This window comes from Anguilla anguilla, chromosome 9 (assembly GCF_013347855.1).
Source record: "Anguilla anguilla isolate fAngAng1 chromosome 9, fAngAng1.pri, whole genome shotgun sequence".
Taxonomy (NCBI): Eukaryota; Metazoa; Chordata; class Actinopteri; order Anguilliformes; family Anguillidae; genus Anguilla; species Anguilla anguilla.
Genome location: NC_049209.1, coordinates 7,201,796 through 7,227,835, shown reverse-complemented (window position 1 = coordinate 7,227,835; position 26,040 = coordinate 7,201,796). Strand labels below are relative to the sequence as shown.

At 55.1% G+C, this 26,040-nt stretch overlaps 1 protein-coding gene and 1 long non-coding RNA gene across 9 annotated transcripts in view; one reads left to right on the top strand and one right to left on the bottom strand.

The window, feature by feature from the left end:
- The window catches only part of LOC118236447 (unconventional myosin-XVIIIa-like), a 132,377-nt gene that overhangs the window by 69,230 nt on the left and 37,107 nt on the right, over positions 1-26,040 (bottom strand). For 4 of the 8 annotated variants that reach the window (XM_035434841.1, XM_035434842.1, XM_035434843.1 and 1 more), the window contains exons 3-7: positions 7,340-7,427; positions 6,810-6,916; positions 5,874-6,050; positions 4,445-4,655; positions 391-533 (exon numbers count right to left, since the gene is read on the bottom strand). In XM_035434841.1, the coding sequence (XP_035290732.1) occupies positions 391-533; positions 4,445-4,655; positions 5,874-6,050; positions 6,810-6,916; positions 7,340-7,427 (726 nt within the window). Of the gene's footprint in view, positions 1-390; positions 534-4,444; positions 4,656-5,873; positions 6,051-6,809; positions 6,917-7,339; positions 7,428-9,024; positions 9,091-10,793; positions 10,830-17,305; positions 17,345-18,722; positions 18,776-26,040 lie in introns of those variants that run through there. The other 4 variants (XM_035434838.1, XM_035434840.1, XM_035434846.1 and 1 more) reach the window with 4 other exon arrangements.
- LOC118236448 lies at positions 22,003-24,787 on the top strand. Its single transcript, XR_004767037.1, has 3 exons — positions 22,003-22,199; positions 23,565-23,811; positions 24,446-24,787. It is a non-coding gene; the product is annotated as an uncharacterized LOC118236448 (long non-coding RNA).

The window sequence follows — 26,040 nt, the reverse complement described above, 5'->3', positions numbered from 1 at the left end:
TTGTTTGAATATATCTGTGTGTTTGAGCGTACGTGTACAGTTTGGAAATTAACTGTACATTTTGCTACACAATAACTTTATACAGCTCAAAGATACAAGGGCAGTCCCCCGGCTAGGATTCAAACCCACCATCCTTGAGCCCAGTTCCCTAAACTTTAGACTAGACTGCTACAAATTTGTAGTTTTTTTTTTAACGTGCAATACTCTCTGTGCGTCTCCATGTGCATACATGTCTATTTTTACACGCATGCCTGTGTGTATATGTTTATACTGCAGGTGTGTGTGACTGTGCATGAGTGTGTCTGTGTGTGTGTGTCTGTGAGTGCATACATGTGTGTGCATGTGTGAGTGCGTGCTTGTACGTGTGCGCGCGCATGTTCGATCGTGTACCTGAATGGAGGCAGACGCCACCTGGCCGGCCTGGTCAAAGTCCAGCGAGACGATCTGGGAGAAGCGGCTGGCGTTCCCGTTCATGGGGGTGGCGCTGTTCCCGAAGGCCTCCAGGATGGTGTAGACGGCCTGCCACTTCTCCACTGGAGACACAGCGCAGGCGGTCACCCCACAGCCAGCCTGAGCTACACCCTACTGCACCCTGAGCCTCATCAGACACCCTACTGCACCCTGAGCCTCAGCGTCAGGCACTGTACTGCACCCTGAGCCTCATCAGACACTCTACAGCACCCTGAGCCTCAGCGTCAGGCACCCTACTGCACCCTGAACCTCAGCATCAGGCACCCTACTGCACCCTGAGCCTCATCAGACACCCCACTGCACCCTGAGCCTCATCAGACACCCTACTGCACCCTGAGCCTCATCAGACACTCTACAGCACCCTGAGCCTCAGCGTCAGGCACCCTACTGCACCCTGAGCCTCATCAGACACCCTACTGCACCCTGAGCCTCATCAGACACTCTACTGCACCCTGAGCCTCATCAGACACTCTACTGCACACCTGAGCCTCATCAGACACTCTACTGCACACCTAAGCCTCATCAGACACTCTACACCACCCTGAGCCTCTCTCTACTGCACCCTGAGCCTCAGCATCAGGCACTCTACAGCACACCTGAGCCTCATCAGGCACTCTACTGCACCCTGAGCCTCATCAGACACTCTACTGCACACCTGAGCCTCATCAGACACTCTACTGCACACCTGAGCCTCATCAGACACTCTACTGCACCCTGAGCCTCATCAGACACTCTACACCACCCTGAGCCTCTCTCTACTGCACCCTGAGCCTCAGCATCAGGCACTCTACAGCACACCTGAGCCTCATCAGACACTCTACAGCACTCCTGAGCCTCATCAGACACTCTACAGCACCCTGAACCTCTCTCTACTGCACCCTGAGCCTCATCAGACACTCTACTGCACCCTGAGCCTCATCAGACACTCTACAGCACCCTGAGCCTCATCAGACACTCTACTGCACCCTGAGCCTCATCAGACACTCTACTGCACCCTGAGCCTCATCAGACACTCTACAGCACCCTGAGCCTCATCAGACACTCTACAGCACACTTGAGCCTCATCAGACACCCTACTGCACCCTGAACCTCATCAGACACTCTACTGCACCCTGAGCCTCATCAGACACCCTACTGCACCCTGAACCTCAGCGTCAGGCACTCCACAGCACCCTGAGCCTCATCAGACACTCTACAGCACACCTGAGCCTCATCAGACACTCTACAGCACCCTGAGCCTCATCAGACACTCTACAGCACCCTGAGCCTCACCAGACACTCTACAGCACACCTGAGCCTCATCAGACACTCTACTGCACCCTGAGCCTCATCAGACACTCTACAGCACCCTGAGCCTCATCAGACACTCCACTGCACCCTGAGCCTCATCAGACACTCTACTGCACCCTGAGCCTCATCAGGCACTCTACAGCACCCTGAGCCTCATCAGGCACTCTACAGCACCCTGAGCCTCATCAGACACTCTACTGCCCCCTGAGCCTCATCAGACACTCTACAGCACACCTGAGCCTCATCAGACACTCTACTGCACCCTGAGCCTCATCAGGCACTCTACTGCACCCTGAGCCTCATCAGACACTCTACAGCACACCTGAGCCTCATCAGACACTCTACTGCACCCTGAGCCTCATCAGACACTCTACTGCACCCTGAGCCTCATCAGACACTCTACAGCACCCTGAGCCTCATCAGACACTCTACAGCACCCTGAGCCTCATCAGACACTCTACTGCCCCCTGAGCCTCATCAGACACTCTACAGCACCCTGAGCCTCATCAGACACTCTACAGCACCCTGAGCCTCATCAGACACTCTACTGCACCCTGAGCCTCATCAGACACTCTACTGCACCCTGAGCCTCATCAGACACTCTACAGCACCCTGAGCCTCATCAGACACTCTACAGCACCCTGAGCCTCATCAGGCACTCTACAGCACACCAGAGCCTCATCAGGCACTCTACTGCACCCTGAGCCTCATCAGACACTCTACAGCACCCTGAGCCTCATCAGACACTCTACAGCACCCTGAGCCTCATCAGACACTCTACAGCACACCTGAGCCTCATCAGACACTCTACTGCACCCTGAGCCTCATCAGACACTCTACTGCACCCTGAGCCTCATCAGACACTCTACAGCACCCTGAGCCTCATCAGACACTCTACAGCACCCTGAGCCTCAGCGTCAGACACTCTACAGCACCCTGAGCCTCATCAGACACTCTACAGCACCCTGAGTTCACACATTTCCCCAGCCCTCAGACGCGCTCGGCTAATAAACCAGCAGTCAGTTCCCGCTTCTCAGCAGCAGCCATGATCTGGTGTAGATGCAGCAGCTCCAATTAGAGGCAGTGATTCATGCCAACTCACCAATCGATTTACAACTTAAGGCTGGCTGAAACTAGCAGGAACCAATCAGATAGCAGAAAACCAATCAAACAAACTGCAGTTTCCCCCCTCTCAGGTGTGCTAAAAAAAAGACCACTTCAGACAGCTGCTGTTGCTACGTGACCCCCCTGCAGTGCCACAGGAAGTGACATCACCACTCAACCCCCCTGTCACTCAGATAAGGTGCTGGTCCTGAGGGCCGGATGATGGACGCCGCGGGCCTGGTTATTGAGCCGAGGCTAATGGGCAGCGCGGCGCTCTGATAAGCCGGGCCTAATTACCCAAGAGCCTCGTCTCCATCCATCACCCCCCCCCCCCCCCCCCGCCCGCTCGCCCGCACGCCGACATCGATCCGCCCCCCGCCCCCTCTCCGTCTGCTGCCCGCGGTGCGGCGGGATTGATGGGGGGCAGCCCCGCATACGGGGGGGGGGGGCACTCTGCAGGGGCCCCCCCTCCACGAGGGCGTCGGCCGCGTCTTCGCCCGTTCACCGTGGGGTAAACGGGGGGGAGGACGAATCTCTCGACAGCACCGCACTGGCGCCAGGGTACCCGCATACGGACGCGGTGTCACTGTTTTCGGAAAAAATGCGTGCCTGTGTCGTTCCCTGTCCGTTCACCCGAAAACAAAAAGTTTGAAAACAAGGCAAAAAAAGTGGTAGCTAAACCCACACGTGTGACCTGCAAGGTCAACTAACTCTCTTCCCAAGAGGAAAACAAGATGGCCGTCGCCGGTGACGCGTGCGATCTCACCCGTAAACGGACGCATGCCCCCCCGAAAACGTCATCACATTTCTGTGAACAGCTTTGGGGAGAACATAAGATATTTGGGCCTTGACACTTTCCGTAGGCAAATGACTTCAAAGGGGTCTTGTTCCCCCCTCCCCTTTTCAGTCAAAGGGCCATTGGAGTCTTAGCCTAAGCCTGCTCAAAATATCGAAGAGGAGAGAATGTCTGACGCGTTTCAGCAGTTTTGACGCCCAGCACCGCATTGGCTTATTTTGACGCACTCGTGTAATTAAACTCCCCCTTATACGCCCGTGTTTGCTTGGATCGGCATGAAATTTCATTCCATTAGCATAAATACCGGACGCCTATTTTTTAAATGTGCTTCTCAGCAAACACCCCCGCAAAAAGGACTGAAAGTAGGGGGGATCAGAAGGGGGGCGTGTCCGTCTATGGGTAACGCAGAGCTAGCATGGGGCAGGACGTGTGGTACGTTCCTCATTTTTCTACGATGCGCTGCTGCTTCCTACAACTCCGCCCCCCCCACCATGCTACACTCCTCCACCCCGCTGTGCTCCCCCCGCCCACACCCTCCCTGTTGTACTCCCCCCACCCGCACCTTCCCCTCTGAGCTCCCCCCCTGCCCGCCCTCTCCAGGATAGCAGCCCCCCCCCCCCCCCCCCCCCGCTTGCCGCCTCCCTGTTGCGCTCCCCCCCCCCCCCGCTTGCCCCCTCCCCACTAACCTCTCCACCCACCAGTCGGCCCTCTCCCTGCTAGACACCCCCCCCCCCCCCACCTCCATCCCCCCTGCCTGCCTGCCCGCCCCCTCCCCACGCTCACCGGAGAAGATCTTCCCGGAGCTGCCGGCGATGGACAGCAGGTACTGCACCAGGTGCTGGGCGTTGGAGGTCTTGCCGCTGCCGCTGCGGCCCAGCAGCACCACGGACTGGTCCTGGCGCGTGGTGAGCAGGCTGCGGTACGCCGCCTGCGCCACGCCGTAGACGTGCGGGGCCGAGTCCTCCCTCCGGCAGCCCTTAAACATGTGCATCACCTGACCCGCGCGCGCCCAATGGGAGAGAGAGAGAGAGAGAGAGACAGACACCAGGAAAGGAAAAAAAAACGTGAGAGGGGATAAATTAATTTTATTTATTTATTTCTTATTTAACCTTTGTTTACCCAGGGTAGGTTCGCTGAGCACGGATGCTCTTTTGCAGGAACGCCCTGCTTCACACTCATACACATTCACACCTGGGAGCTGCCCAGTACAACCACAGTCCTCTATTGTTGGCCACTGAGCAGCTCCACTGGAGGGAGAGAACATTGTTTAGCCAATTAAATCAGGGGATGATTAGGTGGCAAGTTTTTAGCGAGAGCCAGATCTGGGATTTTAGCCAGGACACCGAGGAAAAGGGAAAAGAGAGCAAGAGAGAGGTACAGTGCCGCCCGCTACATCTCTCTTCACTGACAAATCATTTCATGAATAATTTTTTTTTAATCTTCTAACTTCGTAACTGACGGGTAATAAGTGCCCCGGGTTCGTAGGGTGTGGTCAGCCGGGGCAGAAAGGGAGGGAAAAGCAGTCATTAGCGTGCGTTCACTGGCCCTGTTCTGCTCAACCGCAGCGCTCTTAAATCTCACCGCCCCAAAAACACACACCCTAACACCACTGCTTCGGCTTTCCTGTGTGTTCCCCTCATCTCCAACGCCCTGCCCAGCACCTCCTGGACGTGCGACTGTGCTTCTTCATCTCCGCGCTGGCTCAGCTCAGCTCAGCCCGTCACAGAGGCACAGGCGGCCTCCCGGGTCAGCCACTCATAGGAAACAGAGCCGTAATGGCCGCCGTCGCGCCCGACACCGCCGCTCGAAGCGTCACTCACAGAACATCACTGCGCTCCCTGCCGCACTCTCCACCTCTGAGAAGTAGGTCACGGCAAATGGGCCTCCCCTCGACCAGACGCCGGCGACAGAGAGCACTGAATCCCCGTAATGAAGACGCACGGATCGCCGTGTCGCCCGGGAAACCCATTTACGGCCCGATCTGTTTCCTGACCTAACCGCAGCTCTCTGAAGCGCAAACACACGTAATGACGGATAAACGCGCTGAAAGCCGTGTCCTATTACACGTGCGGTTACACTGCGGGTTAACGACTCATCCGCTCCTTCTGACCGACGCGGGTTCGATGACTGGCGCTGACTGAGGGATTCTGGGATGTCGGCACAGCAGGGGGGGGCCAGGAGGGGGGGAAGGGGGAGGGGGGATGGTCCGCACCTTTTCGGAGTACATGGAGGGCGCGCTGAGGGGGTTGATGATGACCATGTTGAGCCCCGCCTGCGTGTGGATGAGGTTGCCACCGTAGCGCTGCCGCAGGGTGTGGATGGCGCTGGACTCGTTCAGGTAGAGCAGGGACGCCAGGTCCTCCACGCGGTCGTACGACGGCGGGTTCGCCTGTCCGGGGGAGGGGGGGGGGGGGGAGGGAGAGAGAGGTCAAAGGTCGGGAAGAAGTGGCATGAGGAAGCCTGTGAGGAAGAGGCTCCAAAATAAAACCAGCGTAAACCTGCAACATTCTTAACCAGGTCAAGTGGAACTACAAGATTTTGACCAAACGGAATAACAGACTTGGGGCGAATGGCAATACAGGGTCATCAGCTCCTTTAGGCTGGTAATAGTCAGTCAGCCAAAGCGGTTCAAAGTTTTGACGCTATCGCTGCTCTCGCTGTAAAACACGGTCAGCCGAATCGCAGTAGTCGCTGGTTGCCACGGCGATAGGGCCTTCGGAAGGCGCCGGTGTCACTCTGCAGCAGACGTCTCTTATCAGGGCGCCGCGGCTGCAGCGCCGTTAGCAGTAGCCGGCGCGGCGGCTTGACTGATGACTCCGAGCCTCCTGCCGACGGCGGATTAAAGTTCGATCTGCCGGCACCGCGGCCCGGGCCTCTGACCAGACGGGTTTTTCTCTACATCCGTCAGAAGCGTGGCCGCTACCCAGAGCCTGTCGTTATGTCATTAGGCCCCTCCTCCCTGCGCTACCCTCACACCGGTCCAGGAACCGCCCCCTGTCTCCATGACGCCCACTGCACCCCCCTCCCCCCCCTTCTGCCCCCAGGGCTCAGGGATGACGGACAGCAGGGTGAGCGAGGGGCTAAAGGAGGCGGGACCGAACGTGGGCCCTCTCCCCCCCCCCCCCCCCGGGTCAGACGGGGGCGGTACCTTCTCCACGTCCTCCTCGTCCACGTCCAGCAGCGCGCCGTCGTGCTCCAGCCGAATCTTCACCTTCCCCTCCGGCAGGCTGCCCGCCTCCGTCTTTATCAGCGTTGCTACGGGAGACAAGGAAACAAGGAAACAAGGAAGCTCGCGTTTCAGAACCCGTCAGCTTTTTGAGTCTATCAGTAGTTTGCGCTGCATTACTGACTGCATTTATATTTACATTTTGTCAGTTAGCAGACGCGCTTATTCAGAGTGACTAGGGTGCAAGTGTTAAGCGTTTTACACGCTCGCTGTGTAATGTGAGATTAGTGTGGGCTTTGTGCACAGCCTACGTTTCCTCTGCCTGGATTCAGACGCAGAACAGCTGGACCGCTCAAAGGGAGACAAAGGGAGGACTCATCTCCCCACAAGTGCAAAGACAGCAAAGACAATAACTACGTGCTGTCGCCCATCTGACCGTGTTTGATTGGACGCTGGCGGAGTCACGTGACCTGAGCGACGCACGCGATTGGACGGGGCGCCTCCGTACTGACCCAGGGAGAAGCCCTCCTTGTGGACCAGCCACACTTTCTCCGTGCCGTACCACGCCTGCTCGGCCGCGATCTGCTCCTCCGTCTTCACCTGCGGGGGGAAAGGGGACAGGGGTCAGGGGTCAGATCGGCGTCCTCGGCCAGCGCACGCGTCCTGCAGCTCTGCGCCCGCTCGCTCGCTGCGACCGGCATCCCAGCATGCCTCGCTCTCTCTCTCTCTAATTTGTCGAGGTAGAGCGGCTCTCGTCGTTCCCGCGCGCTGAGAGACTCGCTCCATCGCTGCGACAGGCTTCCCAGCATGCCTTGCTCTCTCTCTCTCTGATTTGTCGAGGTAAAGAGAGAGACGGGCCTGACAGTTCGGCGCCTGGAGGGGCGTTCGCCCACAAAGAGAACAGAAAGCGAACGCTGTAGCGCTGCCCCCATCCGGCGCGGCCTCATTATGGGCTTCAAAGGACGCCATGGCGACGGAGCCCGGGCCCCTCGGAGAGATCCCGCCGCTCGTCCTGAAATGGCGCTTACGCCGCCCCCGCGTGGCGGCAGACGGGGGCCGGGGGCCGCGTGGGGAGCCCGGGCGAGACGGGCACAGCGGGCACAGCGGGCAGCGCTTTGTGTTCGCCAGCGCGGGGGGGGCGCTCTGAAGAACAAAGAGCTCTCCTCCAGGGCGGCTTTCCCTCCGTCTTCCCTTTTTTTTTTTCACCCCCGCCGCCACCGCCACCTGCGCGCTCGCGACTAAAGGGGCCACAGGAAGTGACATCACCACTCCCGTGTGATCGCAGCGCCGCGGTGCGGTGCGGGACGGTGGAGGAGGAGGAGGCCTACGTGGTGAGCCCAAAGCGCTCTAATTGGAGTGTTAGGAACGGTGGGGGGGGTAGGAGGAAGTGATTAGAAAGCAGCGAGAGCCACTGTTCCACATCACAGGCTCAGGTACGGGGTGGGGTAGGGTGGGGGGGGGGGGGGTGTTTTGAATAAAGCCCGTTAAAATCCGGTAAAGAACACCAACATGGGGACAGCAGCATCACACCACTCCACAGCAACGCAAATGACCTAAACAGCACAATGCTGGCAGATCACAAAACCGCAAACAAAGAAGAAGAAAATAAACCACTCAAAAGGCATTCAAATGTCATGAGTCACAACCACCGGATGGATCAATGCCCCCCCCCCCCATTCACCATTCGCTTCTTTATGAAGGTAAAACAAAAAAAGTGGAAAACTACAGAAACAAAAAATAACAAAAAAAGAGGTGGCACGGCACCAAATTCCACTCTGTGGTTTCAATGCAAGCACAAACACCGGGAGTACACCAGACAGTGTAGAATACTGAGGACTGCTGACAGAGCCAAAATGGCGTACAGTTTGGTATTTTAAAAAATCACAGAGGTTAGATAAAGCACACCTGCACTCCACGGGAGAGGAGCGCGCCCCTGACACCACTGGAGGAGAAACGCACGCACAGGAAGGAAGCTCAACTGTGTGCTGGCTACTTCCTGTTTGCGATGGAGCGCGTTTCAGGCGCTTCTCCTCAGCCCTCTCAGTATTCTACAGGGTGGCCGCGTGGGGATTCTGGGATGGGGGGGTCACAGCAAATCGACAGGCAGGCCGCACATTCGAGGGCGAGTGGGCGGGAGGAGGGGGGGGGGGGTCAGGGGGGTCAGGGGTCGGCACGCAGGCACGGCATTGGCCCAGACCTTGAGTTGGGCGGAAGCCGCGTGGGCAGCCTGCAGAAGAGCCACGGGGTCCTCATCCACCTGCCCCTGCGGGACGGCAGGCGGGGTGGGGGGGGGGGGGGAGGCGGGGGAAACAGAGTTAAAAATGAACCCTGAACTCACAGCATACACAACAAACGCTCCGATAGGCACACAACAGCAGCTCTTCGCAGGTTCTGAGTCAGGCCCCTCAGCTCGTGTTCAAAACAAAGTCCGCTGTCTTTTTTATTTTCTGTTCTCGTTGTGTATAAGACGGGAAACAAACGTGGACTTATTACACACGGTAATACGGAAATAAATCGTTTTTTAAAAATGGTCAATTTGACCGGTAGTTAATCAGCTAATTAGGTTAAATGAACCTTTAGTCCATGTCGTAATGTCGTCGTGTTAATGTGTGTATTGTGTATTTAGCTCATTCACTTCTCGCCAGCTAGCGTGTTAGCTGGTGAAATAACTTAAATGTAGGCTCATCTGGGAGTGAGATAACTATAATGGCTAATGGTAGCTATAATTTGCAGCAATTTAGAATTTCCCATTATGTGCAAAATAACCATGCACTTGCACTAACTGATGAAGCTAATGCTAACGCGAGTCCCAAAATGCGCTTGCTTTTAAGACAGTTGCCTGGTTACAGGTGCCTTAATGCTGCTTGAGAAGTAGTCGGGGAGTTTACAGCGTCCTGGCCAGGGGAACACAGTCAGTCACGTTAATGTCAAATGTGCTCTAAAAGGGCAAGGAGGCAGGGACACACACACACACAGGCAACGACAGTAACCGCTCACTGACATCCACGGGGTGGCTGTGAACAGGAAGACAGAGAGAACACAGAGGTCATGCCGGCAGGTGCCAAAGCTCTGACAGTAAAGGCATCAGGACCCGCTGCTGTGGAGAGAGACTGTAGCGTAAGTGCAGGAGGTGGTTCTCCCTGAAGTCTAACCAATGGGGGGGGGGAAAGTTTGATAATTAAGCAGCACGTCTTATTCAAACTGATAAAATCCTGTTTGAGACAGCGGGGCACATGGCTGGTGGGGGGGTGGGGTGGTGGGTGGGGGGGGGGGGTTAACACAGAGCTGGGAGTCAATACCAGGCAATGAAGAAAGGGTGGGAACGGACACTCCGAAATCACTAACCTACCTTCCCACACCCAATCACTCGCAAGCCCCTAACGACACAAGACCCACACACTGACAGGGAACGCACACGCCCCTCTCATGCAACGCACCATCAACCCATCATCACACATCATCACACATGCGCTTTCAATGAGCCTTCAAGACAGAGAGCTGGAGGCATCTCCAGCCACTGAGGCCCAGCGGGCAGGGAAAAGAACCACCGAACCACATTACTGGGGGAGGAGCCTAAACATCCGTTTTTTTTTTTTTTTTTTAACAGACTTTTTTAAAAGTGTTAGTCAAACAGATAGCATGCGACTATAATTCCAGGTCATAAAGGAGTTGCGTTTAAAAAGCACGTCCTTCCCTCTGTCTGTTTTCCGCGTAGCCCACGCTAACTGGTTCGGAGAGGAGCATTGCAGGGGGAACATGGCGGACGGTTGGGTGGCGGCTGCAGGCGGGTACGGGGGGGGGGGGGGGGGGGGAGGGGCGGGGGTTAGTCTAGGACAGCAGGCTTACGCTCCAGCACGACACACGAGCGCACACTCCTCCCAGGCTGTGGGCGGGGCCCGGCGGGGGCGGGGGCAGGGCCGGCTGAGGAGGAGGAGGAGGAGGGGCCTCCAGGGAGGAGTACGGTACCTGTGCGGAGGCTGTGGCGCTGGCCTCCGGCTCCAGCTAGCCACGCAACGGCAACGAGGGGGAACGGCGCGAGACCCAGAGCGAGAAAGAACAGAAAGAAACAGAGGGAGAGATGGGAAAACAGGGTGAGTGAAAGGGAGGTGAAGGACGCACCACAACAGTTATGAGCAATGAGATGGACAGCGTGCCTTGCCCAAGGTAAACTAGGAGAGGGCCAGAATGAACTGAGACCTGGTCAGACGCTCACAACAGGGCTTTTCCGTTAGCAATTACACTGGAAATTTAAAGCCGTTAATTACGCTGACATCACATTGTTCCTTATGAAATGGATTTCTTTAGATCTGCAGCACAGTGAAACCCTTTAAAAAGCCCAGCGCACGCTCCCCATTTAGTTGGAAAAGAAAAGAAAAAGAGAAAGATGGAGAAAAAAAACAAGAGATGGTGATGTTAATGAGTTTCCGGTAAAGGAGGATGAATTCTCCACCCCGGGGGAACGTCAGCAGGGCACGCGGGGAGTTTATGTGAAGAGACAGGCAGGGGAGGAAGGGGTTAACGAGAGCAGAGGTCACATGGCGGCATTATCCCCGACCACGCCGCCCGCACGCATGCACGCACGAGCGCGGTCTCCACGGCAACCGCCCCCCCCACATTCCAACCAACGCCGGCAAACGAATGCGTCGGGTTACGGAATTAATCACTGCTTATTATAACGTGCTCACATCTAATAATAGAGCGCTCAGCGCTCCCCCCCCCACGCAGCCCTCCCCCCCTCCCTCAGAGAAGTGAGCCCTGCAGTCCGGCTTCAGGGTAATTAGGCCTGCCGTCCAGAGAGAGGCCTGAGCGAAGCCACACGGGACACAGGCACACCGGTTTCGGGTGACCGCAGCCGGGACGGCCCAGGGGGACGCAAACGCACCTGTCCCAAATGCCTGCACACACAACGGCAGGGCCGGCCGACCGGGACACCCCCCCCCCCCCCTCCCCCAGACGAGTGAGTGCTATTAATAATTTACGGATGGAAATTAAAGGAGGGGGGGGGGAAAGGGTGACGGAGGGAGAGATGGAGCGAGGGAGAAAACAGGCACGGGTCGGGATTTAGGGGATTTTTACGGGCACGCCGAAGATCCTCTCCAGCCGCCTCTGAGCCTCCTCTGTGTGGGACAGCGGCGCCACCTACAGGTCAGATCACCGTGTGAGACGCGGGGGTCGCCACAAGCAGGGAGCAGCTCAGCCCTGCGGCTGCATTACTGTCTGTTTATGACGGGCGTGAGGAGCAGGCTGCTCTGCTGCTCTGCTGCTCTGCTGCTCTGCTGCTCTGTGATCCACCCTCCCGCCAGCATGCTGCACGCACACACACACACACACACACACACACACACACACACACCTGCTGGGCGCTCCCAGGAGAGGGCTTCTCGGCCGGAACAGAGGCAACACGCGACGCTCCCTTCACCTAAATGCACAAACACACACACACACACACATACAAACACACCCACACAAAAATACACCCACACAGATACAAACACACCCACACAAATACACACACGTGAACGCAGATATACCCGCAAAAACAAGGGCACACACACACACACGCACCCACACACACACACAGATTACTGTCGGTCAGAGGCACAAGGTACTGTACACACTGTCACACCATGCTCTGCTGCTCTACGTTAGTTGACACTTGAAACTGCTACACCCCCCCCCCCCTCAAAAAAAAATACAGTTAACATGACACTCAGGGTTAAAGTGAGCTCAAACGGGCAAAGCACACAGCCCGCTTTCTGCTGGAGAGACACAGGAAGACAAGCTACACAACAGGCCACAGTGTCCCCAAGTTGCAGAAAAGAAAAATATGACATTCATTTGTTGTTCCTGTCATCTGTAGAGTTTAATACAATTTCCTGCAGGGCCATGTTGCCCGGCTGACATATCCCGCTTTTAAGCCCTCTGTGAGACGCAGCAGCCTCATTAGAAACGGGCTGCAGCAGCCTCCCGGGACCAGAATGCACCAGGCTTCCAGCAGGCTTCCAGAACGTTCCAACACAGCTCCAGCTGAACAAGCAAAGCTTCACAGCAAAAGATGACACTGCACTCCCATGTGAAACCCATCAGGGGGAGCGACACAGAGCCAATTTGGGGGAAAAAGACTAGCAGACGGGAGGAACGGATTCTCAGAGACCGAGAAAACTGTCTTCAGACAGGACCGAAGAGATTCGATGCCTCAGCGAACAGGAAGTGACCTCACAGCCGTAAACGCTGCAGCCTCCAACCACAGGAAGACAGGCTGGGCTTAATGGGCTTCAAATGACAAGTCAGACAGGACATGAAAACAAAACGCATTGCCACAGAGGTGAGTTTGAGACACCAGATAAAATCATTCCTTGACTAAGTGAGGTTAGGACTCCAGTGTTTAGTGTGATTCAATCGAGGTGAAGGTGGCATGAGGCTGCCACCAGCACGACGCAGGCACTACACCAGCACGGCACGGCAGGGAAGTACAGCAGCAGTGAGGCAACCAGGTTAGTACTGATACCCAGCATGCAACGCTCATTCGGGTGCTCGGCTCAGCGCTGTTACTCTCGCCGCCACGGCGCCATGGAAACCACACCATGCATTCGGAGGGCAGGCGCTCTGTACCTCAGGCTTTCTCACGGAAAATTTGGGGGCTGGGATGAATCCGGGGGGCGGCGACAGGGGGTTGGATTTGGGAGCTGGGATGAATCCGGGGGGGCGGCGACAAAGGAGACTGCTTAGGCGGGGGGATGAATCCAGCAGGGGGCGACAGAGGTGATGGTTTTGGAGCAGGGATGAATCCAACAGGGGGCGATAGAGGTGATGGTTTCGGAGCAGGTATAAATCCAGCAGGGGGCGATAGAGGTGATGGTTTCGGAGCAGGTATAAATCCAGCAGGGGGCGACAGAGGGGACGGCTTGGAAGCTGGGATAAATCCAACCGGGGGCGATAAAAGCGAGGGCCTGGGGGCGGGGATGAATCCGGGGGGAGGGGAGAGAGGATCTAATTTGGGCGAAGGCGGCGAGACCGGGGACGTGTCCTCCTTCCCAGAAGAGGAAGCTGGAGCTTCCTTGGCTTCCTCCTCCAGCTTCAGCTCCACCTCCCTCTGGTCCTCCTCCTTCTCCCTCTTCTCCCCGTCCGCCTCCTTCTCCTCCTCCTCCTCCTCGCCCCTCTGCTCGGGAGGCTCGGGCTTGCGGTCGGGGCCGCGGAGGCGGGCCCGGTGCTCCTTGGTCCTCCCGCGGCCCATCAGGCTGGCCAGGCCGGCGGAGATGTCGTCCTTCTCCTCCCTCCTGACGGCGTCGTGCTTGAAGGAGAGGGCCGGAGCCCTGGGCACCTTGGGCATGGAGACGGGCAGGGCGGGCGGAGCGGGCTCCGCGGGCGCGGCCGGAGGTCGCGGCTCCTCCTCCCCGGGCATCAGCCTGCGGGCCACCCGCCGCACCACCTTCACCACCTTCTTGCGACTCAGGCCCTGGTCCTCGCCCGCGCCCGCGGACGCCGCCGCCCTCTCCGCGCCGTTGAGCGCGCCGTTGCTCTCGCCCCCTCTGCCCGCCGGCTGCCTGGCGGGTTCCGGGCTCTTGAGGGACGCCCTCGCCCTGGGCGGGGACGGGCTCTGCACGCGCTCCCTACGCGTCCCGGGAGCCGCCTTCGGGCTGTCGGACCGCGGGGCGTCCGGACCGAGACTCCGGACAGACTGAGACGGGCTGCTCATGCCGCCGTCGCTGTCAGACTGGCGTGGAGCGGGGGTGGACGAAGGGTCCGAGGGAGGGGAGAGGGGCACACGTGGGACAAAAAAAAAAAAGTTTGAGACGCAGAGCAGCAAGAATCATGGGGGGGGGGGGGAATAAACCAGCTACCACTAGAATAACCACAGGAGCGGAGCGGAACACGACAGCAGTGCTGACTGGGGAAAGCGTACATCACGCTGCTCTCCGGTTCTCCGGTCCAGAAACCATAAAGATAATGGCAGCGCGTTATCTTCTGCAGGGGCAATCAGAGGCCCCGTTTCGCCCGCTCCCGCTCGTCGCCACGCGCCGTTAAACAACACGCACTGCGCCTAGCGGTTAGCCACGGCGGCGGCGGCGGCGGCTAAACGCCCGGTGTAGGCGGAACGTTCCGGGCAGGAAGGGCACACTCCGCAGAACCCCGCGCGGGGGAACCGGTCTGCCGCGGGCGAGAACGCCAGGGCGTGTAGCGGAGAGATCACAGATTTCTGACAGGGGGGGGGGTGGAAGACACCCTCCGAGCGCACGGTTTGCGGGGTGTGTGTGTGTGTGTTCAATCACGTCCAGGCCATAAACAACTGCGCACCCCTGACCGTACGTACGCAACCAATAAGAGACTACTTCGGTTCTCAGAGCTCAGCACAGCAGCGACTGAACACAGAAACTGAGCACAGGCAGCCGCGCCACAGGAAACCGTGCTCTGAGAGAGACCTAGCAGCGCGTTAATTAAGCCGTAAACAGCCTAGCGTGAGCAGCGCCGCGGCATGCGGCAGGGCATGAGCAGATATTAAAAGCCGGCTCGCTCAGTGCTGTGACGCGAGCGTTTCCCGACGCAGTGAGTGAGATCACCCTGCTCATATCAGCAGCAGCGCTGCAGTGACCCCTCTAACGCTAACACGGCACAGTGACACACTGCAGACGCTGCCGGCCTCTACAGACCCCCCTCCTCCCCGCAGTGCTACGCATGCACTCAGCCAAAACCCCATAAGCAGAGCGCGAGCCAGGAGAATGCTGCGCACACCCTGCTGTACAGTGATGTGTGGGACAGGCAGGGCTCCCAAAGGGGGTACCCCCTATGAGGGTACTGGCTGGGGCAGGCGTTCTGGTGCCGGCAAGTTGCCTGCTGACGTCCCCCCCCCGCCCCCCCCCCCCCCCCCCCTCCCCCTCCACCCACAGCGCTGTCGAGCAGGCTGTGTGCCGCCTGGCTAGGCTAAGCATTAAAGACACAGCATCCACCCCGCACCCCACCCCCCCCAAACCCACTGCCCACCACCCACCCCCCACCATCCCAGCACTGTGGGGTCTCCTGCCTTACCAGCTGCTCTCTGAGACTACACATCACTCGGGGGGAGGCGGGGGCGAGTAATTTCCCCAGCACTACCTCCTCATTAAGAAACATGACTCAGCGACGGCCGGGCCAGAAAGAGGCTGACCCCCCGTCCCGCGCAGAGGGAGGCGTTCAGGTGTTTTTAACGGGCGCAGCAGTGGCCACCGAGGCACGGCCTTCGGCCAAAACCTTCAGCTTTAAACATCAGGTCGTAGAGGCAGAAACTCTGGATTTTCAAGACTAGGCTTGATACGGTGTTAGATACCATCTAGTCTGTAGGTAATCAGAGCACTAATTTAGTCAGGAAAATGGCGAGCACTGTTGGGCTGAATGGCCTGTTCTCGCCATTATATTACGCTGTTATGTTGACTTCTGCAGGCCCCTCACAAAGCAATACGAGAGGGTGACAAAGCAGATCTGTGGGCAGGGGGGAGGCGGCACACCCAACCGCTAGCAACTCAACAAGAAGACTCCACACTCTATTTGCTCAGTAGCTTATTAGGTAGGATACAACCAGTTAAGAGATCACCAGCAACCCAGACTAAGGCAAATAACGCTAGAAGGGCTGGTTGTATTCTGCCAAAAAAACGAAGGAACGAAGAGAGACTGTCGGCACAGCGGTGAGGACAGTGAGAATTCCACAGCGTTCTCCGTCCCTTTCTTTTCTGATCACCTCCTGACCGAAGAACCTCCAAAAAAATAAGGCCACTGATGTCTACAGGAACTCAACCGTGCTCACGGTGCGCTCAGAGGTAAGGCCTGGACAGACAGACCGCACTGCTCTTAGAGGTAAGGCCTGGACAGACCACACTGCTCTTAGAGGTAAGGCCTGGACAGACTACACTGCTCTTAGAGGTAAGGCCTGGACAGACCGCACTGCTCTTAGAGGTAAGGCCTGGACAGACAGACCACACTGCTCTTAGAGGTAAGGCCTGGACAGACCACACTGCTCTTAGAGGTAAGGCCTGGACAGACCGCACTGCTCTTAGAGGTAAGGCCTGGACAGACAGACCACACTGCTCTTAGAGGTAAGGCCTGGACAGACTACACTGCTCTTAGAGGTAAGGCCTGGACAGACCACACTGCTCTTAGAGGTAAGGCCTGGACAGACAGCACTGCTCTTAGAGGTAAGGCCTGGACAGACCACACTGCTCTTAGAGGTAAGGCCTGGACAGACCACACTGCTCTTAGAGGTAAGGCCTGGACAGACCGCACTGCTCTTAGAGGTAAGGCCTGGACAGACTACACTGCTCTTAGAGGTAAGGCCTGGACAGACTACACTGCTCTTAGAGGTAAGGCCTGGACAGACCACACTGCTAAAGATTCCACGCCCCCCTGAGAAATCTGTGATCCCCACGTCTGGAAGACGGGCCCTTGGCGTCGCCTTCGACGATGGCGTGCGAACACACACAGCGCGCGCGCGCGGGCGGCTGACAACTTACGTTGGAACTTTTGGAGCCCGGCTTGGTCTCGTCTTTAACCTGGAGGGACGGAAGCCAGAAGGGTTTCAGGTCAAAACCCCGTTCGCCCTACACCCCCCCCCCCCCACCCCGACCGCGCCTGACTCGCCGCTCATGCAAGAGAAGGGCCCGTGCAAGAAGAGCCCGCCCTCATCATGCACTCTCTCCCACAGCCCCTGTGCCATCTGTCTGTCCCTGCTGCCCACTGCCCGCGACCTGGCCATGCACGCTAAACGCTGCAGGGCTCCAGCCATGGAGTTTCCATTCAGAAACGCCAACAGGGTCTGCAGCTTTAAAATGAGCAGCAGGGTTTATCCGGCACACTTCCTGCTGACACCACGCAGAGAGCAGGGAGAGATGGGAAAAATGCTTAAAATGGTCTCCAGTAAAAATGTCACTAGCACTGGGGGGGGGCCTTCTAACTGTGGGAGGGAGATGGATAACCTGCACACAGCACACAGCTTCATGGTGGGGATGGGATTTATTTCTCCCATGGTTCCCATGTGAAGACAGGGAAATGAAGGGGAGGAGAGGGTGAGAGAGCTTGGTGAAGGTGTGGTCCTGGTGCAGTATTTGCAAACATCATCATTGTGATCAGACCACAGGGGAAAAACAAGCACTTTCAGAGTTATGGTTACGGGCAGGGCATCTCGTCCAACCACAATGGTGAAGTTTGCATAGGCTTTGACCACAGCAGTAGGCCATGGCTTGAAGCTCTTCCATGCAGCCAGACCACCTATCGCAGTGGGTGTGGTTCCAGCTTGAGAGATGGGTAAATGTGAGTGGTTCCACTCTGTTGGACGGGTGAATGGATGTGGTTCCACCCTGACGGATGTGTGAATGGGAGTGGTTTCACCCTGACGGATGGGTAAATGGGAGTGGTTTCACCCTGTTGGATGTGTGAATAGGAGTGGCTTCCACCCTGATTTCTCTCTCATGCTCCTCCTCTCCCTCACACTGAACACACAGTGTTATGTCATTCCACAGCATTGAGTTAGATTATTAGCATTCATCATACACTTATAGAGTCTTGAAAGCCAAGTGAGTCCAAGTGATTCAATATTCACTGTCTGCAGACAAAAAAAGTGACAGTCGCTTGGAATGAGGTCATTACACTGACACTAGTTTATCACCCCAAGATCTGCCTCAGCTTGTTATTTCAACAGACAGATTCCCACCTCGGGCCCAATAAACCCCGAGCTGAAGAATGCCGCTGTCATGCACTTTTAAGAAAAGCCATTTTTCGGTAAGTGGGCTGGCTCACCAGCCACAGAGCACCCGGCTGAGGGACCAGTGCCACTGAGCGAAACGCATGCACAAACACAAACACGTCTAACTTCAAAAATGTTTTTTTTAAAAAAACAAAAAAGAAACGGCATAAATATTGAACAACACTTCCCTTTTGCTCCCAGAATGAAAAGCGCGAGGAGAACGCCATGATTGATGGTGGCTCTGCGGTCAAGAGCAGCTGGGGGGGGGGGGCAGGGGGAGGGGAAACGGAGGGGTATGGAGGCGGGGCGGGGGGGGGGAGGACAGGAGGATGAGACAACTGACGGATGAGAGCTATGGCAGTCTACGGCTCTGCCGATGGGGCCCGGGGGCTGCTGGCCTCGACGCTACGGGCTGGAGACCGGGTGGAATGGGCAGCTCTGGGGTACACAGAAAAGTGGAAAGCAGGAGAGGTCACGACGCAGGACCTGCCATCGTACAAATCACACACGATGCTTATACACAGGTCTCTATCTTCATGTATTTACCCACAAATTAAAAACGACTTTACTTCAGCTCATTAAACGTTTCTCTTTGACAACCAAATGCACCGTTTACTGCTCAAAGCCTAGCGTTTTATAAGCTAGCTAAACCTAGCTCAGCTGAGCAAGAAGCGTGGGCAGCTGAAGAGAATGGAGCAGCTGAGGTGGATGAAGCTTGAGTGGCGCGCAGCTGAAACGTCATTCTGCCCGTCTGTGAAAGGCATGAGACTGAACAGCACAATGTGAGCGTGATTAGGAGGCGCGCGGGGAACCCGCTGTGCCATCCAGGAGCGGTAAGAGTCTGGCGTGAGCGTGGCTTAGCCTGTGTGTGTGTGTGTGTGTGTGTGTGTGTGTGTGTCTGCCAGTGGCTGTGTAAGCGTGGCTTAGCCTGTGTGTGTGTGTGTGTGCGTGCCAGCGGCCTAATCTCCGGCAGGCTAATTTAGCTGCTTTCCATTTTCCCCACGTGACGGCGCAGACACAGACGATGCAGACGCAGACGATGCAGACGCAGACGATGCAGACGCAGACGCAGACGGACAGGCCCGTTCCCCCGGCCCGCGCTCTGAGGAGGGGGGGGGGGGGCTCTGCTCCCCCCGCCCGCTCCCCCGCTCTGAGGGACAGAGGGGTGTGACTGAGAGCTCGGCCAGACCTCCACGCCAAACTGCGTCCGCTCTCCTCACAAACAGAGACCGGGGGAAACTGGGCCAGCAGCGGCAACACGCACAGACACACACACACACACGCACACACACACACATGCACAAACACACAGACACACACACACACACGCACAAACACACAGACACACAAACACACAGACACACAGACACACACACACACAGACAAGCAAACACACACACGCACACAAACACAAGCAAGCATAAGCATAAGCGCGAGCACACAAACATACACATTTACAGAAGCCAACATAAAAACACCACACCACATGGTGATGAGTATGATGCTGGTGACATCATAAGCAGCACAGCACAAGCGACCAATAAAAGCGAAACGCCTCAACAAACCCTTGAATCTGTCAATCCCCAAATATAGAACCATGACTCTCAGCAGTACATTCGCTCAGACTAAGTTTAGAGCTGACGGAATAAAGAAAAACAAATCCAAAAATCACATTATCTGTAACGGTCCCTTAGCAAATATTACAGAGAACAATCTCCAACACAAAACACATTTCGACAGAAGCCCTGCTCTCCCCATTCATAAAAATGACACAGCGCCGGTTCATAAAAACCTCTGTTCGAGGCTTCCCACTAACCACCACACACCACATCCTGTCTATGTCAAATCTAAACTGAAGTTGAATAACCCCATTTGTCCCTTGTAGAGGACAATATTAAGAATGTATAATAGTGAGCTTTCGCCTCCCTGTGTGTTAGTTTCAGTGCTTTTTAGTTCAGCAGCGGGGGCCATCGCAGTGACACTCACACAGAGGCATGCGCTTGGAGCAGGCAGGCAGTCAGGGTCAGGGGACAGTCGCAGGAAAGGCGGTGAGCCACACGGGGCCACAGGGGATACGCACGCTTCCTTTATTAAGCGCCTGACACAGCTCGGCGCGACTGCCAGCGCGGGGCACCGAGAGAGAGAGAGGGGCGCGCTCTCCCCTCAGCAAGCAGCCGCCCCCTCCCCGCCTCGGTCCGCACGGCCATCCGTAACGTCCCCTAACGAGCCCCTCTCTTCACACAAAAACAACCTTCTCCCCCTTTCCCTGTCCTCATTCACACAAAAAAACACACACACTGCCCAAGCTGTGTGCTTCACGGATACTCTACAGCACGTGCAGCGCTTTCATGAAGCTAGTCTCTAATTCGAGCTCAGCTACGCTCGTTCGTTTCAGGAAAACCCACTGCTCTACACCTCTGCCAAAAAGACTGACTTCATTACAAGTTAATGTAGCACAATGTGTCAAGTTTTGTAAGACTACCTGTAACAGGACAACAAACTAACTCAACCTAAACTAACAAACTAAACTAAACCAACATGCTGAAATCTACCCACAAAGAATTGTTTTACATTTTCAGTCATTCCTGTATTCCATCACTTAAACATTTCAATCCATTTGAGTTCAAAAACACAAGCTTGGTCGCATAATCCCTTTCATGTGTAATTTGCATTGCATTGCTCCTCAACCACTAGGCAAGCTACACTAGGAAACACTTTTATATAAACCACATAAGCCGACTACATAAGAGAGGAAGACACACGTTACCAAACGCTGGCGAGAGAGGAGGCAGGCAGAAGAAGACCCAATACGACGCGGACCCCAAACGAAACGCGCTCTTGCTCAACGGTTGGGTCCGTTGAACAAAATGGCCAGTGGAACCGAAACCTTCGGTCAGGCAACACTTCCCCTCCTCCTGCTCTCACCAGTGTCAGGCCTATAAATAGAGCCCAGCGGCAGCGGCAGCCAAAGCCCCTCCAACCCCCCCGGATTCCTGAAGCTGAGCTGCTGGCGGACGGAGCGCAGGCACTGCCCCCCCCCCCCCCCCCCGGGGGGCCGAAGGGTCGCTCCGCCGGTCCGTTACCTGGTACCCGGCGAGGGGCGAGCCTCAGAGTTACCTCCTTCAGCAGGGGGGGGAGAGAAGAGCGGCGAGGAGAGGTTAGCGGCGAGCTGGAGCGGAGGAAGAGCGAGAGGAAGAGCGAGGGGGAGAGTCCGCTGGACGTCACCGCGAGCAGCTCTGTCTGAAGAAGCAGGGAAATGCGATAGGCCGGCGTGGGTGGGGGGGGAGGCGGTGGGGGGGGGGGGGGTTGGCCGTTATCCCCAGTGCTAGGTGGGGGGAGAGAGACGGCGAGGGACAGCTGCCGTGACACAGCCCCGGGTTAAAAATAGCCAGAACCCCCCCCCCCCCCTCCTCCTCCAACAGCCTCCAGGCACGCGCCGCAGCCGCCAGGCCCCTCCACCGCACCCACCGGGGCCCAAAGAATCCAGAGAGAGGAGGCGCGCCGGGGGGACCCCTGCAGTCGCCGGTGCTCCTCAGCTGTTTCCGAACTTCAGACCGGCGCAGGCCAGGCCCCCGAGCGAACGAGCGAGAGAGAGAGAACGAGCGAGAGAAAGCAAAAGGGCTCTTTCTGCCCAGTTCAGGAGAGACAGAACTAAACGGCGCGAGGTAAGCAGAAAAACAGAAGTGTGGAGAGAGAGAGAGGAGGAGAGAGAGGGGGAGAGAGAGGGGGGGGAGAGAGGGGACAGTGCAAGCTGTGGAGGGGGCACGGAGGAAACGACGCCCACAGCTGGGCACTTCCTTCTCGTTTGCACCGAGGTGCCGAAAAAAAAAGAAAAACACTGCAGTGCATTCTGGGTGCAGCTGCGAAGATCAGACCCAACACCTTCCCTTTTTTTTTAAAAACCCACAGGGTTAAACTGTGACAATGGACATTCAGATTTTTAAAAATGATACTACCAAAAGGAATTACAGAAAAAACAGCCACTGTTTTGCAACCAGACACTGCCTTAACCAACAGAGAAACAGCAGCCTAGTTCCTGCACTGAAATGTGGACCATTTACAGTGACTGTCTGCAACAGGCTGCACAGGGAGAAGAGAGGACTGACCAGAAAAACCTCTCATCATGGCCGCTGTCCTCTTTCACAGGAAAAAATTAAGAAGCGATATAGTTTACATTACATTTCTTTTTCATACCGTGCCCTGAAAAATATTTCATGAAATATTTCATATAAAGGAAATGCAGCATTTCACAGTAAGAATATCATATCAACAGTCAAACATGGTTGTGTTAGTGTGATGGTGTGGGGATGCTTTGCTGCCTCGGGACCTGGACGACATGCCATTATTGAAGGAACCACATATTTGGCTCCGTATCAGAAAATTCTTAAGGAGAATGTCCGGACACCTGACCATGAGCTGAAGCCTAACTAGGTTTTGCAGCAAGAGATTGATCCAAAACACAAAAGCAAGTCCAAATCAGAATGGCTAAAAAGACACAAAAAAAGTTTTGGAGTGGTCGAGTCAAATTTCTGACTTCAGCCCAATAGAGATGGTGTGGCAGGAGCAGAACCTGAAACGAGCAGTCCACACTCAAAAATCTACCAATCTGTCTGAATTACAGCAGTTCTGCAAAGAAGAGCAGACTAAAATTCCTTCACAGCAATCAGAAAAACTGATATCAAATTGTAGAAGGTGTTTGGTCGCAGTTATTGCTACTAATGATGGTGCAACCAGTTGTTACGTTTAAGGGCAGTTCATGGACCTATCATCAGTAGATTCCCACAGAAAGACTTGATTGCACCTTGTTTTCTCTGGAAGAGGCTGGCCCTGTACCTTGAAAAAAAGTTGCCATAAACAGTGTTCCAGTTTCAACTACCATTAAGAGGCAGGCAACTGAAAATGCATTTAGCGTTCAAACAGAATAACAACTTTTCTAAATGGTTACTTAAAACTAAGCATGTGACGTTCCAGCATCAGAATCACACCTGAATGCTAGCTGAAGAAAAAAAGGCTTATTTTTATTTTTACAGTGAGGACACTGAGGTCTGAACAGCAGCACATGAAAATGGGGAACTGCCAGAAAACAAGGAATTACACTTAAAAGCCCTCAGACCGAAACAAGTTAAACACGGAGTGGTCACAATCTGTGGAACCTGGCCAGTGATGGGTCGCGTTTCATCAGCCCGCCGGTTCCTTCCGGAACATTCTGGATGACTTCCTCTCCTCAGACAGGGAGTCGGCAGGTGGGAGGCGAGATGGGCGGGACAGCTGGCTTCAGTAAGTATGCACAGCGATACGCACATATGGGGGGGGTGGGGGGGGCACAATTCACTCTTTAATGTTCGTCTGCTGAAAGACAGACAGGCGTTTCTAACGAAGGGACTGGCTGCAGAATCCCTTAATGAAAGGGAGGAGAGATACCGACAGTTCACTGAAAACTTAAAAATAAATAAATATGCAGCACATCCAAATGGGGGTAGATCAATAAATCAATAAATAAATCAATAAATAAATCAATAAACAAATAAATAAATAAATAAATTCTGCTAGTGCCATTGATAAAAGCCAGCTCCTGTCCCAATGTGTTTTTTTTTTGTTGATACAAAATCACATTGTACCACTAGAGGGAGAGCTTCACTTTAAAAATGGAAAGAGAATGGAGGCTCTTCGTGTCACTCAATGTGGCACAAGGGGGCGCCATCTGCCTAAAAATAGGTCTTCGTTTAGGTTTTGCCTACCACTGAATCAGATAAAACGTGACCTAATCCTGTGCTCTCATTAATCTTCAAATTGGATTTCCTGAAGCATTAACGCAGGCACTTTCACAGTGTACTTAAATTTCAGCCGCGGTTCGAAAAAGGTGACCAGAAAGACAGGACAAAATGTCACTCTGCCAGTTCTTTTATTCCAGAACAAGTGCATCATGGGAAAATGCAATGACATAACACCCCCCCCCCGGACAAGCCCTGCCTTCGGAGAAGTGGGATAGGGTGTGGAGGACAGAGGAGTCAGTAGACCAATACGAGTTGGATAGAACTGCACAGGGGATTATGGATCTGAATGCGTGCCTGTGTGCGTGTGCGTGTGCGTGTGTGTGTGTGTGTGTGTGTGTCTGTGCCTGTGCCTGTGTGTGTGTCTGTGCGTGTGTGTCCGCACGTTTATCGTTACATACCTATGTGTGTTGATGTTGGTGTGTTTGACTGTAGTTCTGTGGCAGTATGCAATACTAATATAAATACTACATGCTTTGCGGAGACAGTATGTTTGTTTTTCAAATTGTGCAATTCAGACTTATTCAGACAATACACATGATCTCAACTTGCAAGCATTTTAACAAGCATAATTGCATGTTGCATCATGCTAGTACATTATATAACAGTAATATACTAACTACTAGTTGTGAATGCTAAAGGCAAGAAGGATTTTATATTTCTGACCTGCGCATATCATGACATGCACACAAAACAAAAATGTATTGGGTACAATATACAGACCCACCTTGCCTTCACACCCTCCCCCATCACTGTAGAACCTGCATTTTCCACACTGAAGAACCTGCACTCTCCACACACTGCAAAACCTGCACACTGCAGAACCTGGGCAGAACCCTCCACACTGTAGAACCTGCACCCTCCAAACACCACAGAACCTACACCCTCCACACACTGCAAAACCTGCACACTGCAGAGCCTGGGCAGACCCTCCACACAATGTAGAACCTGCACCTCCCACACACTGCAGAACCTGGGCAGACCCTCCACACACTGTAGAACCTGCGGCCTCCACACACTGTAGAACCTGCACCCTCCACACACTGCAGAATCTGCACCCTCTACACACTGCAGAACCTGCACCCTCTACACACTGCAGAACCTGCACTTTCCACACACTGTAGAACCTGCACCCTCCAAACACCACAGATGTACCCGTCACACACTGCAGAACCTGCACCCTCCACACACTGTAGAACCTGCACCCTCCACACACTGCAGAATCTGCACCCTCTACACACTGCAGAACCTGCACTTTCCACACACTGTAGAACCTGCACCCTCCAAACACTGCAGAACCTTCACCCGCCACACACTGCAGTCTGCACAGGGCCGAGTGGAATCGGAGTTTGCTCAGTGAGGCTTCCTGGAGGCGGGACTGGGAATTACGAAATCATCTCCCAGCGCACAGTGAAGGCACAAATGACCACACAGCTCCAGCTCTCTCATTGGCTGGAGTGTGGGTTTAAGGGGAGACACGAGCGGGACAAGGTCACAAAGGCGGATGAACAGCACTGCAGAACCGCTGAGGATCGCACAGCAAAGTCCAACATCACACCACTTCTGAGTTGTGTATATGAATCACTGAAGCATACATAGCAGTCCAAATCTACAAAATAATTTTTCACCTTCAGGTAAATTTGATTTCAGGCATCTATTTTTAAAAAAGCACACTAATGCACATTAACTTTAGTGTTCATGCCATTATTCCCAGGACAGGCCCAGAGAGAGAGGA